Here is an 18,395-nt window from a genome sequence, read left to right as displayed (position 1 = left end):
GGAAAGGAGGGAAGTGGAATTTGTAGTAGCAGGGGTGAGGGAGAGATGTGTTCAGTTACCTCTGCTCAGCTAGACCCTGCAAATGGGTGGGATCGGAGGTTGGTGATTTTTTTTTTTTTTTTTTTCTGTTTAACTCAGTGCATGCAGATTTTACTGCCAAGCTATGACTTGATCCCAACCCATTCCCAAAATAAAAGAATTTAAGCATCCTGACTGCGGTGCCAGCTTCTCATCTGCTACCCTACATGTCCCACTGCAGATGTCTTTTGATAATAAGCCAGGTGTATGATGCTGTAATAAACCATGGCTTTAAAGAGGGCAAGAGAAAAGACGTGTCTTCTTCGAATGGGCCTGTGACCACCTTGGCAACAGCTGTGTCGTTGATCCATTCTGGCCAGGGCCTTTGTCGGGAGCACACAAGGTGTAATCCCAACTCTGTTATGCCCCTGGCTGGCCCTCTGTTCATGGCCATGATAAATAGGCAGCTCGGGAAAAGTCATCTTGACATTTTGATTTGTTAAGGGGTAATTCATTTTCGAGGCAAGTAAACAGCTTGTAAACTGGGGGGTTTACCGCTGTAAGTGATTAAGAAGTGAGCAGCTATAAAACTGGTTCCACGAGGCTGCGGCTGAGTGTCCCCAAGGAATCTTCCTGCCCAGTGTTTGGATTTGCCGGATGTTTGCCGTAGTTCATCTGAGCGGGGCCCTGACACACACACACAATATATCACATTGTGCCTCTTCCTGAGAACTCCAGCTACATTCATCCTGCCTTTCTCTCCACAAGCAGACCTCTGCGGTAGGTGCGGGCAGGAAATACCCTCCACGCAAGAGGAGCTGGTGCTCAGGATGGCCGCCTCGGTTGGAGACATACCTTGCTCCCACCGGGCCCCATGCGCTTGCCATTATAGTCAGTGCTTGTTATGTCACCCCCAAAACCCAACTAGGGGTATAAATAGGGCCCCTGCCTTTTAAGGAGCTGATCTTTAGATGAAAACAGCTTCACATGAACCTGAGTACAAATAGCCCCTCCCTGATGGCCAGGAGAAGAGTCCCGCTAAGCCCTAAGCTGGGGAGACAGAGCCACAGGTCCCATCTGTAGGTGAAAGGAAGGAGGCTGAGGGATGGCAGGGACTTGCCCAAGGTCCCACAGCTGGGAAGTGAGTAGAGGAGGGTTAAATACCAGACTTCTCTGGTGCCATAACCTGGATGTCGTCCCCTGCACCAGATGGGCACACTGCTTCTGTCCGGAGCCAGGTAACCTGGCAAAAAAGCCTTTTAGGCTTTGCAGGCCATGTGGTCGCTATGGCAACTGCTCAACTCTGCCGCTGATGGAGAAAACAGCCATAGTCTGTGTAAACAAAGGACCGTGGCTTGTTCCAATAAAACTTTACTTACTAAGCAGGCAGCAGGTTGTAGGATGCCAACCCCTGCTAACACCCTGCAGCCTTCCTGAGTTTCAAGAAAGGTGAGGTCAGGGCCAGGAGGGCCTTCTGGAAGTGGTGTCAGCGGAGAGCTGGACCGTGCAAGGTTAAGGCAGGGCGGGTGGCATGAATGGGGTCCGGGGCTGGCTGTGGTGAATGCATTCGCTTGAGGAGTGGCTCGTCTTGGGGGAATGACCGGGAGGGTTGAGATCCCCCTCTCTCAGCTGGAAGAAGGACTCGCCCCCCGCCCCACCCCACCCCGCATATCTCCACTGCAGTTTGGCGTTGCTTCTGTACTACGAAGCACCATCACCATGAGTCCTGCTCAGCTCCTAGGGGCTGAAGTCGTGGCCTGCAGAAAAGCAAATGTCCACCAGAAGAGGGGTTACTGGGCCGGGTAAAAGGGGCTTTGATTGATCGTAAAGAACACATCAGCCAAGTGTGGTGGCTCACACCTATAATCCCAGAACTTCGGGAGGCCAAAGCAGGAGGATCACTTGAATCCAGGAGTTCAAGACCAGTCTGGACAATATAGTGCGACCCCCGTCTCTACAGAAAAAAAAATTAGTTGGTCGTGGTGGCACATCCCTGTAGTCCCGGTTGCTCGGGAGGCTGAGGCGGGAAGATCACTTGAGCCTGGGAGCTCAAGGCTGCAGCGAGCTGAGATCACACCACTGCACTCCAGGCTGGGCAACAGAGTGAAACCCAATCTCAAAAAAAGCATAAAGAACAAACATGTATACTGAGCTGTCACCATGTGCCACACCCTGTGCTGGAGTGTGATGATAGTTCTCTCATTTTATTCCCACAATAGCGGGAGTAGGTAATGCTACCGCCAGGTTGTGGCTGGGAAAGACTCAAAAGAAACACTATAGCTGTTCATGTGTCTGGTGCTTCTGTGTGGGAAACAGGGGTGCACCCAGGTCTGAGTGTCTCCAAATGAGGCTTGTCCATCCCTGCTGGGTCAGTTTACCGCAGAAACATGCGGGCACACTCCACCTCCAGGTCCCGGAGATGCTGAGGGCCGTTTGAGACCGTCATCACTAGCTGTTTGCCAGAGCTTTCATTGTTCCTGAACCTGACTTCCCCAGAACCTGAAGGGCAGAGCAAATTCTCTGGAAGGAGAGTCCAGGGCACTCTCCTCCTGCCCGGATATGACTTCAGAGCGTGGGTCCCGTGCCCTTCCTTGAGCACCATCAGCAGAGGCCTGAGACTCTACCGTGAGGGCATGTAGCATCTCTGGGTGAACTTGCCACGAGGCTGCGTGTCGCTCTTCAGGGGCACAGCTGGCACACTGCTGAGCCTGTATCAGGCACTCGGATTTACGACTCATGGCCCCACACTCAGCTCTGTGGCTGGTTGTACTCTTTTCCTTGAAATAAACCTTTTCTTTGAAATAGCTTCAAAATGTGACTGGGTCAGGGCCACGACCAGTGAGGTCAGCCTGTTCCAGGGAACAGAGCAGGACTTTCAAGGAACTGAGGTTGAGCTGTTCAGTGGAACTGTGAAATTGAGGCCCCCAGGCCTGCTCTTTGCTTCCACTTGGTCACCTGGTACTTTGTCTTACAGGCTTCGCCGTGGCCCAGTGCATAAACCAGCACAGCTCCCCGTCCCTGTCCTCGCAGTCGCCACCCTCCGCCAGCGGGAGCCCCAGCGGCAGCGGGAGCACCAGCCACTGCGACTCGGGAGGCACCAGCTCGTCCTCCACCCCCTCCACAGCCCAGAGCCCAGCAGGTACTGGCCACGTGACTCAGTGATATGGGGACATTGGGAGAATCCCGCGATCCCTCGCCATGACCAAAACCCCTGACCTCCAGGTCCTCCTTGTCACAGCACTTGAAGGATGCTGTCACTCAGGTGATCTGCACCTGAAGCCGCTAGAGAGTCCTCTAACTTGATGTTCCCTCCCGGGCTGGGTCAGCTCCCAGATGGGGAAGAATTGCTCCTTTTTCAGGCTGGTCCCCACCGAAGCTGTCACTGACTGCAGAGCTGATGGGCAGCAGGCCTGCTGCACCTAAACCCACCCCATCATCACCTCCACAGTCTTAAGTGTCACAAGGAGGGGTCTCCTGAGGGGAGTGTTTGCAGTCTGGGAAAAGAATCGTGTTCCTGCTAATTTTTTTTTTTTCCTCTGTAACATACCAGTTTTGTCCTTAAATGTGGTGCGGTCCGCTTCTCCGAGTAGGCATGCACTTTGCCACTCTTTGGTAGGATGTGATGAAGTCGTATCCTGCCATCCTTCAACTTACTCCACTTCAGACATGGCACAGAGGGAACCCGGGAGTGAATGGGAGCCCCTGGAGTCAGCCTGGAATGAGACTTGCCCCAGCTCCTCGTTCTCGGCTGCTGTGAGCTATTCACTGCATGAGATGTGGGGGAGTACAGACACCAGGCCCCTGGAACAACATGGCCCCAAATTGTAGCCAGAGGAGCAGAGATGAGCATCCATGGCCTTGAGCCAGCGGGATGTTCTGTGCCCCAGCAGCATCCCCCCACCGTGGGTCTAGGGGGTCACACTAACTGCCTGCACCTCTGACTGGGGACCCTCAGTATCCTTCATTGTTCCTGCAAGTTCCCCTCCAGAGCCCTCACTCATCATATTTCAGGGGCACCTGGCACAGCTCTCATTAAGTTCTGGATTGATGGATCATGGCAGGAGGACACGGGCCGCTGCAGAGCCAGGGAGATCGAGGGCCCTTGGTCACCATCCTGTCAGCACCAGGAGCCAAGATCTCCCTGGGCACCTACACCTCTCTCTCTCTGGCGCTTCCAGCTTTTGCATTTCCAGTTCATGCTGTGGCTCAGAGTACCCCAACCCACCTGTGTCTCTCCCATCCACACACAATGTTACCTCCATTTCCTATTGACTTCACAAGGCCCAGGCAGGAAGGTCACCCCACAGCCACCTTACTGAGAGATCCTTTTCCACTCAGCACCTGCTCCAGGACATGACCACCCCTTGTGAGCTATTTCTGAGCCCAATTTAAGGTTGGCTGCACATCCAAGCAGATGCCACCACTGTTGCCAGGCTTGTAGCTGGGAGATTCCGGCAGAGCTTCTTTCGGAAACTAAGGCGCATCCCCAGTAGCCCTCTTGATCCCGGTTTCATGCTTGCTCAGGGGTGGGCGTACAGGGTTGTGTGTTCATGTGCCTGTGTGCGCATCCACCCCCTGCCTGCGTGTGCGCACTTCTGTGTCTGCATGGGCAGCCCAACGCACATATTTACCATTGCACTGGGAGTGAAAGCTTCCTTCCCCTTGTAGCTGTAGTCACCTTTCTGTCATTTTTAAGAACGTACAGCCAACAGCTAAGTGAGCAAAGAGCCATACACTTCTTTGCCTAAAGTTAAAACAAGCAAAGACCCACAGTATCAAAAATGATCAAAAATGGACTTCTGTATATGGCTGCCCACCTGAATGTGACCCCTGAAGCTTCAACTCTGCACTTTCCCAGGGCCTGGTGTCTGCAGCGTGTGCTAGTTTCTTTTTTCTTGGCCTCCCTCAGCCCCTCTGTCCCTACCCCCACCATCCCCTGCGTGGTATCAGCGCCGTGTCTTTTCATCTCAGAAATCCAGTGGCTCTTAGCCTGGCTGTCAGGTGGCCAGGCAGTCCCAGTCGATAAGTGAGAGTCAGGACCTCCGAGGTATCTGCTCCCATTTGGTGCGTCCCCAGAACACCTGCGGAGACGAGCGTATAGGTCCCCATTCTTTATGCAGCATGACAGTAAAAGCCTGAGGCCCAGCCTGCCTGTCCGGCTCTGCAGACACTGAGATAACTCACCTGATGAAGGGCCGGGCCCGGCGGGCAGCCTGGGCTTTACTCTTATGGATGCCTCAGGACGTAGCTATTGATCCCTGGCAGGAGAGCACATCAGAGCCCACAAACTCCTCCCTGTCTTGAGGCCGGACTTCCAGGCCACCCTGCAGTCTCCCTCCCAGTCCACCCAGAACAAAGCATATGGACTTTCCATGTTCCTTGTAGGAATGGGTCTAACCAGATGGTTCCAACATCTGCCTGCTGTTCCACCAAGACGCAGAGGAGAGAAAGCCAAGGGCAGGAGAAGGGAGACAGCTTTGTTGGGATGGGAGCCCTTCTGCCAGTTGCCTGATTTGACATCGGCTCAGAGTGCGGCCCAGCATTCAGGCTTCTGATGAAGGAAGGTCACCCTGCATGGCTCGCTCACCTTATTTTCCACCCACCAGGGACCTGGCCCTGATCCACCAGGGATGACATCCTTGAAGGGCCAGCCAGGCAGCAGGGTGGGCCAGGACCTCTCCTCCAAGCTCATTCATCCTAACCGCCCACTGCCTTCAGCCTAGACAGCAGAAGACAGCTGCAGCCCCCACAAGGGGCAGCTTGTCCTCAAAGTGGTTTTTGAGGGCACAGTGCTAAGTCAGAAGCGTTCCCGTCTCTGTGATTATGGAGCCTCCCAGAGTCCGGGAAGCTCCGCCTTGTAGAGAGCGGCTGCCAGACCCTCTGAAGTGAGAACTAGCAAACCCCAGTGGCTTCTTTGCCATTGATTTGTTTTTTCGTTTTTGTTATTGTTTTTTTGAGACAGAGTCTTGCTCAGTTGCCCAGGCTGAAATGCAGTGTCGCAATCTTGGCTCACTGCAACCTCCACCTCCCAGATTCAAGCAATTCTCTCACCTCAGCCTCCTGAGTAGCTGGGATTACATATGCGCACCACCATGCCCAACTAATTTTTGCGTTTTTAGTAGAGATGGGGTTTCACCATGTTGGCCAGGCTGGTCTTGAACTACTGACCTCAAGTGATCCACCCACCTCGGCCTCCCAAAGTGCTGGAATTACAGGTATGAGCCATCACACCTGGCCCTCCTTTGCCATTGAAAGCACACTTTGCATGGCCAGGTGTTTGGTTGGGAAAGTACACAAGATACGCCATCCCCCGAGTGATGAGACAGGCCCAGTTTTCCATAGCTCTGGCCCACGGTTTTGAACACTTGAATTGTTCAAGGAAGTTGTTGAAAGCTGGGAGTGACCTTCATGCTGTTTTGACAGTTGTTGTGGCCCAGGCACCCACCAATCAGCGTGGGCTCCTGCTGTAGCCACAGCAGGGCCTTCTCAGTGTGCACCTGCTATGTGGCGTCCCAGGTGGACACTCCTGAAATTGAGCCCGCCTGTGCCAGACACCATGCTTGTAGGCACTTCACAGAAGTCCCCTTGTTAAATCCTGCCACGCTCCACCTCACACTGTACAGTAGAAAACACAGAGGCCCAGAAAGGTTGTGCAACTTGGCCCAGAGGATGCAGCTAGCCAGCAGAGGAGCCAGGATCTGAAGCCTAGCCTTGGCAACCCTAAAGCCCATGCCCACCTTCTGAAACAGCTAGCAGAATATCTGATGCGGTTTCCAAGACTGTCTCAGGCACCTCCAGGGTGTCCCAGAGACCCGGGCCCCAGTGTGGATCCTGGTTGGAGGCAGCCCATGAAATGTGTTTCTCCTTCTGACATGGATGGCCGCTCTAGGGCCCAAGTGAAAAGTCACGGCCCCACTCGTGAAGGCCTGCTAACATGTGCAGCCCCAGCCGTAGAAGGCTGGGTGGTGTGAACCCCTGTGGGAGGAAGGCTTGGGGCTTTCTTAAAATCAGTAGCAAAGTGGAGCCCAGGGAGCCCACGTGGGTTCATCCCACATGAGGCAGTGAAACAAGCTGATGCTCAATTGGGTTTTCCGCCTCCACCCTGTGTCCAGCTCAGGGGACCTTAGGTTTCCTGCCTGGGGTTGAAAACTCCCCACATTTATCCCAAACATGTTCTCACTTTCCTGTGTGGACCTCAGCCTCGCTCCCAGGATTTAGGCTCAGGCTGTCCTCTTGGTTTTGTGGACTTGAGACCTGATCCAAGAGGTCTCTCCACCCACCCAGCCCCCACGTGGCCTTCCATCCTCTTAGTGGCTCATCTCCCTGGATCTTATCTTCCCTGGGTTTGGGCACTCCACTCCCTGTCTCACTGAACTATTTTTTTCTAAGCAAGCAGGATTAGGATAAGTCCCTACTGTGCACAGCATTCGGGATACAATGTGGCAAAAAGCATGATCTTGCAGGCAGGCGGGGTGCCTGAGGCCTATCAGGTGGCCACCCAGAAGCACGTGCAGTTACAAACTGTGACAAAGGAAAGGTGCAGTAGGTTCCCACAGCTGACACAGAACAGCTGCGGGAGGCTCGCAGAGGTGGCATTGCTGGAGATGACAGCCGGGGGACGAGGGGTTGGCGAGGCCCTGGTCCATGAGGAAGGTGGCCTTTGGGTCTCACATGAGTCCACCAGGGCCCGAAACCACAATCGCCTGGAGACCAGTGGATTCCTTTTGCCCATCTCCCTGGGGTCTGCCTGTACATTCTGTCTTCCCAAATGCAGACGGGCTGTGGGCAGGGGAAGGACACCTTTGAGGAACAGTTCCCATGCCCATCAGGGCCACAGCCTATGGCCCAGTGGTAGCTTCAGGCCCAGCACAGGCGAGGGACTCTCAGCCAGAAGGGGGAAGGGGACAGCCCCGAGGGGTCACTGGCTCCCTGGTCACCTGGAGGCTCCCTCTGGGTGCAGCACCTGCCTCTGAGCCTCATTCGCACACCAGAGGCAGAGCTATGGGTGCCCTGGAGTGGCTCTTTCAGTGCCGGCCCCAGACCAAAGGGAAAGTCGACACTGAACTCCCTGATGACCCGAGTAACTGTGCCCCAGGGCACTTTAATGGCCGGTCCTTTCAAGAAGTGCGGTGAGATCCTCCAGTGCTCTGTGGGGAGAGCCCAACACCCTCCCCACGACGTGTCCAGGAGCCAGGCATCTTGTCGCCCACACATCCAGCAGAGCTAGCCTGGCAGGCCTCAGCCAGCCCCTAGTGAGAAAATTGCAGGGTTGGAATCAGCATTTTTTCCCCTTAAACATTTTATGGTTTTGAGAAGCTGAACTTGCAAAGAATATACAGCGGGAAAGTGAAAAACTACCCAATTTTAGAACCACATGTGGGGCCACAGGAAAACATTAGAAATATCTTCTGGGATACCACTGTGCACCCACACAGTGACACTTCTGCACACACAGAGTCACACATGCCAATGCGCATGTTCATACAGCCACACTTACAAATGTGCATGCATAGTCACACTCCCACACACACACATGCCAGTACATATACACACTCACACATACAAATGTGCATGCATAGTCACACACAGTCACACACATGCCAGTACACATACACATTCACACATACAAATGTGCATGCATAGTCACACTCCCACACATGGTCATACACATACCAGGGCACATACACACTCACATATACAAATGTGCATGCGTAGTCACACTCCCACACATATATACATGCTCATAGTCACACACACATACACAGTCACACACATGCCACTGCACGTACTCACATATACAAATGTGCATGCATAGTCACACACACATACACAGTCACACACATGCCAGTACACATACTCACACCTACAAATGTGCATGCATAGTCACACTCCCACACATACATACATGCGCATAGTCACACACAGTCACATACATGCCACTGCACATACTCACATATACAAATGTGCATGCATAGTCATACACACATACACAGTCACACACATGCCACTGCACAAACACACTCACATATACAAATGTGCATGCATAGTCACACACACATACACAGTCATACACATGCCAGTACACATACTCACACCTACAAATATGTGCATGCATAGTCACACTCCCACGCATGCATAGTCACACACACATACACAGTCATACACATGCCAGTACACATACTCACACCTACAAATGTGCATGCATAGTCACACTCCCACACATACATACATACGCAGTCACACAGATATACAGTCACACACATGTCACTGCGCATACTCACATATACAAATGAGCATGCATAGTCACACACATACACAGTCACACATATGCCACTGCACATGCTTACGCAGTCACAGATATACAAATGGACTCACATAGTCACACATAAATACACAGCCACATTGACATACATGCACACAGTCACACACAAATGTATGTACATGGTCTCACACACACATGCACACAGTCACATACACACACTCACACTCTCTGGGTGAGATGCTGATCGGAAAACCATCTCCTCAGATAAGAACTCTGACCTACAGTGAGTTTCTTAAACAACCCACTCACACCTCTGAGCTCCAGATTACTTGGAGTTCACATACATTCCACGCGAGCTACATTGGGAAGACAGAAAACCGTTTGTTCAAAACTGACAACAGCATGAATGTCAGCCTGCTTATTTATTTATTTTTAATTTGGGGGAGCACATAGTAGGTGTAATTAAATATTCATTTTTAAAAAACAAAAAGGGCCGAGTATGATGGTTCATGCCTGTAATTGCAGCACTTTGGGAGACCAAGGCGGGTGGATCACGTGAAGTCAGGAGTTCGAGATCAGCTGGGCCAACTTGGTGAACCCCCATCTCTACTAAAAATACAAAAATTAGCCAGGCATGGTGGCAGGCATTCTGTAATCCCAGCTACTCAGAAGACTGAGGCAGAAGAATTGCTTGAACCTGGGAGGCAGAGGTTGCAGTGAGCCGAGATCATGCCACTGCGCTCCAGCCTGGGCAACCGAGCGAGACTCTGTCTCAAAACAAACAAACAAACAAAACCACATTGGGTTATGAGCCATGGCCAGCTCGATCGTCCCCTGAGGTTTTATAGAAAGAAAGACAGGTCTGGCTGCTGTTGACAGCCCAGTACAGGGAGCTTCCCTGGCTTCCCTCCCATGTGGACCCACCCCTGTGCCTGTGTCCATATGAGCCCCCTTCACCCCACGACACCTCCCATTTGGGCCAACTGAGAGTCAGATGGCCTGAAACCCACCCGCGTGCCACTGAACTCGGTCACCACTGTCCTGCTGGAGTTTTAAGGATAGAAACCCCAAGTAAGATATGTTCCCTTTTCTCCTCAGTTTCCTCTGTGGCATCATCCTTTTTTATTGTGGTAACATACGGATAACATAAACCTTACCATTTTCGCCATTTTTCAGTGTATAGTCCAGTGGCATCTAAGGACCTTCACACTGTAGTGCTCTATGGTGTCACTTTCAAGCTGTGTGTTCACCCGCCTTTGTCTCTGAGAGTGTGGTTTCTCCCTTCGCAGTGAAATGCTCCTGAAGTTTTTATTTCAGCCAATTAGAAGCCCCACTCGGCCACCTGGCACCTGGTCTCAGCTCTCCTGCTGTGGTTCAGTCTTGATTTTCAAAGGCACGGGTCACCAAGTCGCTGCCCAGATAGGTGGCTGAGGGAGAGGCTCGTGGAGCGCCTCGAGCATCTGAGCTTTCCCAGGACTCGGAGCTGTGCTGTTGGCGTCAGCGTGTAACACCAAGAACCTCCTCACTTGGGGTCAGAAATCTGCTTGATTCACTTACCTGGTCTGACACCAGTCCTCCAGCCACACACCCTGCCCTCCTCACACTGTCCTGAGGATGCAGGGTTTTCGTGTCCTAACTCCTGGGCCACGTCTAAAACCGACAGGTGATTCTGTTCTTCCGTCCCCTGAGGCTTCCGGCCGAGAGTAGATGTTGCGGATGAACCCGTCTTTCCTTTCCAACAGGACCCCACCTTCTCTGCCCCCGATTAAGATGCACGAGTGAACAACTTGGTTCTGAGTGATCCCGACCCTGCCTCGTCCTGGGGGTTGCATGGGGGGTGTCTTCTCTGCATGGGGGGCCAGCACCCCATGCTCCGGTGGCCACAAGCCCATGCTGGGCACTGCCCCACGACTCCTCCCCCGCCGTCAGTGCTCAGCGTCCACTGCTGCTCTGTGTCCCCTCCATGTCGCCTCTGCCGTCCCATTGTTAAAGGCTTTCTATGATCTGTCGCTGTGTTTTCCCTCTAGTCAGAAGTGGCAGGAAAGGACGCCGGCGAGTGTTCAGCCTGTCGGAGGCCGACAGTCATGGCGGCCACTGGGTTTAGTGCTCCGAACGGCGGCTGCCACGACACCTCACGCACAGTCAATTCAGGCAGGTCTCCCCTGGGAGCCGCTCGGGCCGCGACGTCCACTCGCCATGCTGCATTTCCACAGTCGGCAGGGTCCACGCTGGCAAGGTGGGCCAAGCTGGGCCTGAGCACAGAGCCATTTGCCAAGGCGGCACTTCCCCAGTTTCCCCCAAAGTTGGCTCTCCCTGCTCCCTTTCTGGCCTCATCTCGTGTGAAAACCAGATCCCCGGCCCTTGACCTTCACGGCGGTCCTTCTGAGCCAGACCTGTACAGCCTGGAAACGCTGTCCTCTGTGAAGTGTGCGGCAGCATCAGGCTCAGCCCGGGCCAGAAGCAGATGCTCCCGCCAAGTCCCCCAAGGGTCCCTGCAGTTTAGGCCATGGGGGTTGGGCGGCAGTTGGCTGGCGAAGTGAGAATTTGTAGAAAGCAACCAAGAAGTCTCGTTTCTTTTTTCCTTTCTTCCCCTGGCCTTGCTCTAAGATAAGTGACAAATTCAGTCCTGTTTTGACCAAAGGCCAAGAGCCATTTCCCTCGTAGACACATGGATGGATGTGGCCCCCCCCATATCCCTTTCTGAGTAGCACCCACACAGCGATGAGGCTAGTCCATGGGCCGCCACCCAGCAGCCTGGCTCGCTGTTGGGACCATCCCTGCTGCCTCCCCTGTGACGCTTCTTCTCTGGTTTCTGATGCGCTTTTCTCCATTGGCCTTGCGCTTGTCTGCTGGGAGCCTTTGCCTTCTTTTGTGTTGAAATCCTATTTTCTCTGAGCTTTGCCCTGCACTTGTTCTACAGGTACCATCCTTTTCTTCCCCACAACACTCAGCCCCACCTTTTCCCAGCCCAGCACAACAAATCCAAGTTTTTGCTGGAAGTCACCACTTGCTTGACAAGGATATGTTAAGGCCCCATCCTAGACCTGCAGATCAGTTTCAGAGGTGCTGGCCAGGCATGTGGGGGACCTGCTGCCTTGGTGTCCTCACAGGCCACAGCCACAGGAGGTCTGTCCACTGCTCGTGGAAACATGGCCTTCCTGAACGTCCCATTACCCCCTCGGCTCTGTCTCCCCAGCCCATGGCCAGGAAGTCAGACTTTTCTCCAAATCCCTCATTTCCTGGGCCTGGCCTCAACTTGTGGCCCTCGAGTTCAAAAACACCAGCAAGCACGAAGCCAGGGCTTCACCAGTAATTTTTGCAGCTCAGCGCTTGACTAGAAACAAAATGTGTCCTCACTGGGTGATTTTCCCCCCAGTGAAAACCTGGCAGAGTTCTCCTTTTTTACCTCCCTTGGTTGGATACACGTGTAGATCAAGTTCAGGAAGCAGTTCAACAACAACAAGGCCAGGTCGTAGGCAATGGGTAAGAAGGGGTTATTTTCTTCCTATTAAAAAAGAGGCTACCTTTAGGGGGAAAACCAATCCTTTTAATAAAAATTGTTGGTCCTTTTCCTGAAGAAGAAACAGTTCTGTGCGCGTGCTATTGTTTGTTAATTGGTTTACTCTTTTTGATATATTTGCCTACAAGGTTTCCACATCCCTGATTATTCTCATCACCAAACACCCCATTAAGGAGCAGAGAACGAAGTTGGCCAGCATTTTGAGTATCTGCATGCAAATACAGACTTGAGCAAAGAGAGAAAACACTTACATAGAAATTTTAAGAAAACATGAAGGAAACGTTTGGCTACTCTGTCTCCAGATGGTAGGACAATACCATTTGGGGAGTTAAGTCATTTCTAAACTGCCTCCTCAGCAGCGAAACTTATGTGTGGATCCACATGTGTGTGAGTTCGTCATAGATCTGCTCATGCCCATTTGAAGCAAGGGCAGAGGCCACCAGAGCAGGTGAGCCCTGCTCAGAGAACCACAGGTTCTGAGGAATAGCAGGCAGATCATGCTAGGTCAGGGTGCACGCCTGAGCTGAAACCAGCCCAGCACCACAAGCCTCCTTACTGAATGGAGCAAATTAGTTGAAATTCAAAGAAACCAGAATTCGCATGTAGTGTTTACTCAGCATTTCTGGGCTCAAATCACACCTCAAATCACTTTTTCCACTAGTGTTCACTGATGCCCATTGCCACCCTCCCAGAGCGAGGACCAAAGCCTCATGCAATGGTTTCCTCTAGATCTTCTCTCTCTCTCTCTCTTTTTAAAAAAAGGCCTTAGGAAGAATCTAATTGGGCTGGGCACGGTGGCTCACACCTGTGCACATCCCTGCACTTTGAGAGGCCAAGGCAGAAGGACTGCTTGAGCCCAGAAGTTCCAGACCAACGTGGGCAACGTAACGAGACCCCGTCTCTACAGAAAATTTTAAAAATTAGCCAGATGTGGTGGAACGGGCCTGTAGTCCCAGCTACTCAAGAGGCTGAGGCAGTGAGTACTCAAGGACTGCTTGAGCCCAGAAGGTTGAGGCTGCAGTGAGCTATGATCATGCCACTGCACTCCAGCCTGGGTGACAGAGTGAGACACCGTCTCAGACAAAAGAAATGAAATGAATTGGAACCTTTTAGAGTTCATCTTGCCCGGAGTCTTGTGGGGAGAAATGCTGGTGTGTGCTTTGAAATCCAGTCTATCTCTTGTGCTTTCGCTCCGTGATGAGAGCTCTCTTCCTCTCCCTCTTCCCCTCCCTGTTCCCTTTCTATATGCTGCCTGCTTTTATTTCGTTCTTTGTTTTTCCGTTATTTTGCTTTATGTTCCGTTTGCCGTTCTGTTTTATTTTGGCCTGACTTAGAAAATAAAAAACTAAACTGGAATCACGCTGAACAAAAAAAAAATTCTACCATGCTTCCCGGGCCCCAGGCTGCTGTCACTCTTAGGTTGATATGGCATCGTCAGCACCTCCTGCCATGGCTTGGGGACCCCCAGCTCTGTGCAAATGAGAATTCACTCTCCAAGCAGGATGCCCACTCTCGTCTTCTCAATGTTTTTAAACACCCAGCATCTGAAGTGCTGGAAGATGTTTTCCACAATGAATTCCAGCTGCATCTGGTGTTTCTGTTCAGGCAGGTTCATCATTAGAAGGCAGATGGGCCACCGTGTGTCTGTAGGATTTGGAAAAGCACCAAGGGCCAGGCGTGGTGGCTCATGCCTGTAATCCCAGCACTTTGGGAGGCCGAGGCGGGCGGATCACTTGAGGTCAGGAGTTTGAAACCAGCCTGGCCAACATGGTGAAACCTCATCTCTACAAAAATACAAAAATTAGCCAGATGTGGCGGCAGACGGCTGTTATCACAACTACTCGGGAGGCTGAGGCACGAGAATCACTTGACCCTGGGAGGTGGAGGTTGCAGCGAGCCAAGATCACGCCACTGCACTCCAGCCTGGGCAACAGAGTGAGACTCTGCCAAAAAAAAAAAAAAAAGCACCAAGAAAAGAAATTGCTGCCCTAAGAATAACTGCATTGGGTGGAACCTCGCCTGCCTTGGTCCTGGCGTGGTTTCTCAGTGGCCGCCGCCGGGAAGCTCGGGACAGTAATGGCCTGACTAACCACAGCAGCCCCTTGGTGGGTGCTGGTTCAGCACTTTGAGGAGGAGGAGGAGGCAGGCCAAGATTTTGTTTTGGTTTTGCAAGCTGAAAAGTTCTACAGAATTTCCTTTTTTTCTTTCTTTTTTTTTTTTTTTTTTTTTTTTTAAATATTGCAGTGGGTTTCCTCTTGGGTAAATGTCATCAAATGTATACTCTGGAAATGGCCTGACATTACGAGCACACCCAAGCCCATTTACTTCCTAAACAAGTATTTATTATCCGGCAGGCCTGAGATTTGCCCACACATAAATCCTGTCAGCCAGGTGTCTGCACCCAGGAACTGTGCTTTTGCACGTGCTGTGCTTTTGCACAAAATCCGCATGCTGATTTTGCACAGGCCCTGAATTTTCCCCTCATATCACAAGTCAGGGTAACCCTAGGCCCTGCTGCATTTTCCCCAGGCCTAGGTCAGACTGGATTTTGCAGGTTCTGTGTCCCCAAAAGGAGTGAGTGGAGCCACGTTGAGCCCTCACACCAGCCAGCCACCTCCCACCTAGCTCACCAGGGCCACGGTTCAGGATGGGAGCAGAGGGCGCAGCGCCACGGGATGTCTCAAGGGCTCAGTGTGTTTCTGGTTTCTCTCCCCCAATCCAGATGCCCCCATGACTCCAGAACTGCCTAAGCCTCACCTTCCTGACCAGTTGGTAATCGTCAACGAAACGGAAGCAGACTCCAAGCCCAGCAAGAACATGGCCAGGAGCGCAGCCGTGGAGACAGCCAGCCTATCCCCCAGCCTCGTCCCTGCCCAGCAGCCCACCATTTCGCTGCTCTGCGAGGACACGGCTGACACGCTGAGCGTCGAGTCGCTGACCCTTGTCCCCCCAGTTGACCCCCACAGCCTCCGCAGCCTCACCGGCATCCCCCCGCTGTCCACACCAGCCGCCGCCTGCACGGAGCCCCTGGGCGAAGAGGCTGCATGTGCTGAGCCTGTGGGCCCTGCTGAGGACTGAGTCAGTGCTGGGGCCTCCCTTTGTGTGGCCCTGCTGGTAGGGACCCCAGTGCCGCTGACTGGCAAGACATGCTGGGAGCACCTACCGTTCTCTGCAGCTCCCAGCAACCATCTCAACCACCTATCCCTGCGCTCCCTTGAATGGGAAGAAGGCCATGTTGCCCTTGAATTCCTTTTTCACTTTGCATCTCTTCACGTGCAGGCTGGGACCAGCGGAGACACCCCGGCGAATGTAGATGACTGCACCAGCCACCTCAGGGAGCTGCCTGGGCTCCGTGTCTCTGAGCCCCTGGTGGCAGGACCCACTGGCACCTCTTGCTTCCTCTGTCATATGGCTCCTCTGTCACCAGCCCCAGTGTGCACAGAAGAATTGGACCAGGTCACTGTACGTAGAAATTTGTAGAAAAGCAGACTTAGATAAACATCTCCTTTGGATATTTATTTCCGCTTTTGGCAGCAGGTGAACATTTATTTTTAAAACTTCTATTTAAAAAAAGAGTCCAAAAACATCAGCACTAAGGTTTGATGTCATGTGAAAAGTGTAATAATACAGTTAAGATTTCATTATCATTTTCACTGGACCTTTATGATGTTTTAGAGTTCTTAGTGTGGCTTTTTCCATTTACTTAAGTGATTCTTTGTTACTCACTAACTCTGCAAACCTGTGGAATAATGAAGTACCTTCCTGGAAAGTTTAGATTATTTTTTAAACAAAAACAAGGGAGATACATGTATTCTCAGGTACACACAGAGCTGAGAGGGCTGGACGGTTTTCTGCCGTAGCAGCCGAGAGGCCTCCCATCATGGAAAGATTTCTCCAGGAAAAGAAAGAATGTAGCCAGCTCCCCACTCAGGACGCTTCCTCATTTCTCTTCACCAAAACCAAACAGAGACAGCTTCCAGCATCTTCTTCAGTGTTGCCATCTCTAAGAACGAACCACTTGGGACTGTGAAGACTCCAGACCCTGTGGCCATGATGGAAATCAAAGGAAGCCACCCTCAGCGTCACCTGCCACTCGACTGTGTGTGCCCACGTGTGCCGAGAGATGACCCAGAGCCAGCTCCCCTCCAGCTGCAAGGGCGTGGTGTCCCCAGAGCTCTGAGTCTGTCACTCTCCCTTTCTGCTACTGCTGCTGATCTGAAAATTAAAACCCCATGGTTCCCTTCCCCATTCGGGCTGGGTGTGTACAGGCAAGGACCCAGATGCATCAGACAGCCCCCAAGATGTTCCTTTCTACTCAGCCAGCTTGGGAGCCGGTCACAGCACTCACGGCCCGGGCCGTCATCCACCCTCCCCAAGTCCACCAGAGCCAGCGGCCCCTCACCTCTCTAGTCACTGGTGAGACCTTCCACAACTTTCCTCCAGACCTGCCCGCAGATGTGCCCACCAGGGGCGTTAGGTGTCCGCCGGAGCCTGGCCATGGGGTAGCCTGGGTAGCCGCGCTGAGATCTTTTACCCCCTGCATTTTAGAGGAACAGAGTCTCTATCTCCTCCGCCAAGCCAGCTGTCCCGGCACGGCCTGCCAAGGGCAGTTTTCAGCCTCCTGAAGGAAACAGTCCTGCCAAGGAGGGGGAGTGGCGCCCATGGGGGCAGGCCTCAGTACTCAGAAGCCATCCAGGTAGCTGTGCCCACCCAGCCTTCGTGGGTCATCAGAAGCCCTCCGGGTAGCTGTGCCCACCCAGCCTTCATGGCTGCAGGTACAAGGACCTTTGCTTCAATAGAGAAAAGACACAGTTCAGAAAGAGGGCCACGTGGGCAGAAACCCCAAGGAAGGGCAAACTGTGACCACCATGGCCATGTGCAGAGTCCCTGGAAGAGAAGGAAGGCAGAGTAGGGCAGGGGGAAGACCATGATGGGGAGAAGGACCACAGCATCAGGAGACGGGATACCCCACACCCAGCAGGCAGCCTGTGTGTTGCTTAATTTTGCAAGAGCAAGAGGGGTAGAGAGGATCAAGCTGGCCGAAGCTGGCTAGCCCCTGAGACATGCACTTCTGGTTTTGAAATGACTCTGTCTATGGGGCAGCAGAAACTAGAGGAGGCAAGTGGCTGCCCCGCCCCAAGGCATGACTGGGAGGAACAGCCTGCAGCTCACTCCACGCCACACGGGTGGGCCACCAGCCTGCTATCAGAAGTCTCTGGGCTCCAACTGGCCTTGTGAACACTGAGCACTGAAGGAGAGAGTTCTTGGCCAGGGCTGGACAGCATGCCCGGGAGGACCAGCAGAGGATAAAAGACACTGCTCAGGGCAGGGCTTCTACCCTGCATCCCTGGCCAAGGATGGCAGTTCCCCTGTGCAGACTTGCAGGGTCGCTCTCAGGGGCCTCTTTCAGCTGGGGCTGGCGACTTGCCTCTGGGGGCACCTCCAGGTATGTGGGGTGAGGATTTCCTATAACCAGGGTTCCCAGAAGCTTTTCTTATGTAAGGAGGTCTGGGAGCCCATTGGAGGCCACCAGCCATTTTGGCTCCCAAGGACCCCACCTCATCCGGGTCTCAGCGGCAGTGGGCACAGCTGTGT

General features: G+C 52.9%; 1 protein-coding gene across 1 annotated transcript in view; it reads left to right on the top strand.

The window, feature by feature from the left end:
- Nucleotides 1–18,113, top strand: part of CLEC16A (C-type lectin domain family 16, member A) — a 249,531-nt gene extending 231,418 nt beyond the window's left edge. Inside the window, exons 22-24 of the mRNA XM_011988119.1 lie at nucleotides 2,993–3,157; nucleotides 15,523–17,487; nucleotides 17,532–18,113. Of these exons, the coding sequence (XP_011843509.1) occupies nucleotides 2,993–3,157; nucleotides 15,523–15,878 (521 nt within the window). The 3' untranslated portion in view covers nucleotides 15,879–17,487; nucleotides 17,532–18,113. The remainder of the gene's footprint in view (nucleotides 1–2,992; nucleotides 3,158–15,522; nucleotides 17,488–17,531) is intronic.
- The last annotated feature ends 282 nt before the right edge of the window (nucleotides 18,114–18,395 follow it).

Source organism: Mandrillus leucophaeus, unplaced genomic scaffold (genome assembly GCF_000951045.1).
Source record: "Mandrillus leucophaeus isolate KB7577 unplaced genomic scaffold, Mleu.le_1.0 Scaffold323, whole genome shotgun sequence".
NCBI classification, from domain to species: Eukaryota; Metazoa; Chordata; class Mammalia; order Primates; family Cercopithecidae; genus Mandrillus; species Mandrillus leucophaeus.
Note: the sequence above shows the minus strand (reverse complement) of the source record. Positions and strands in the feature narration are given on the sequence as shown.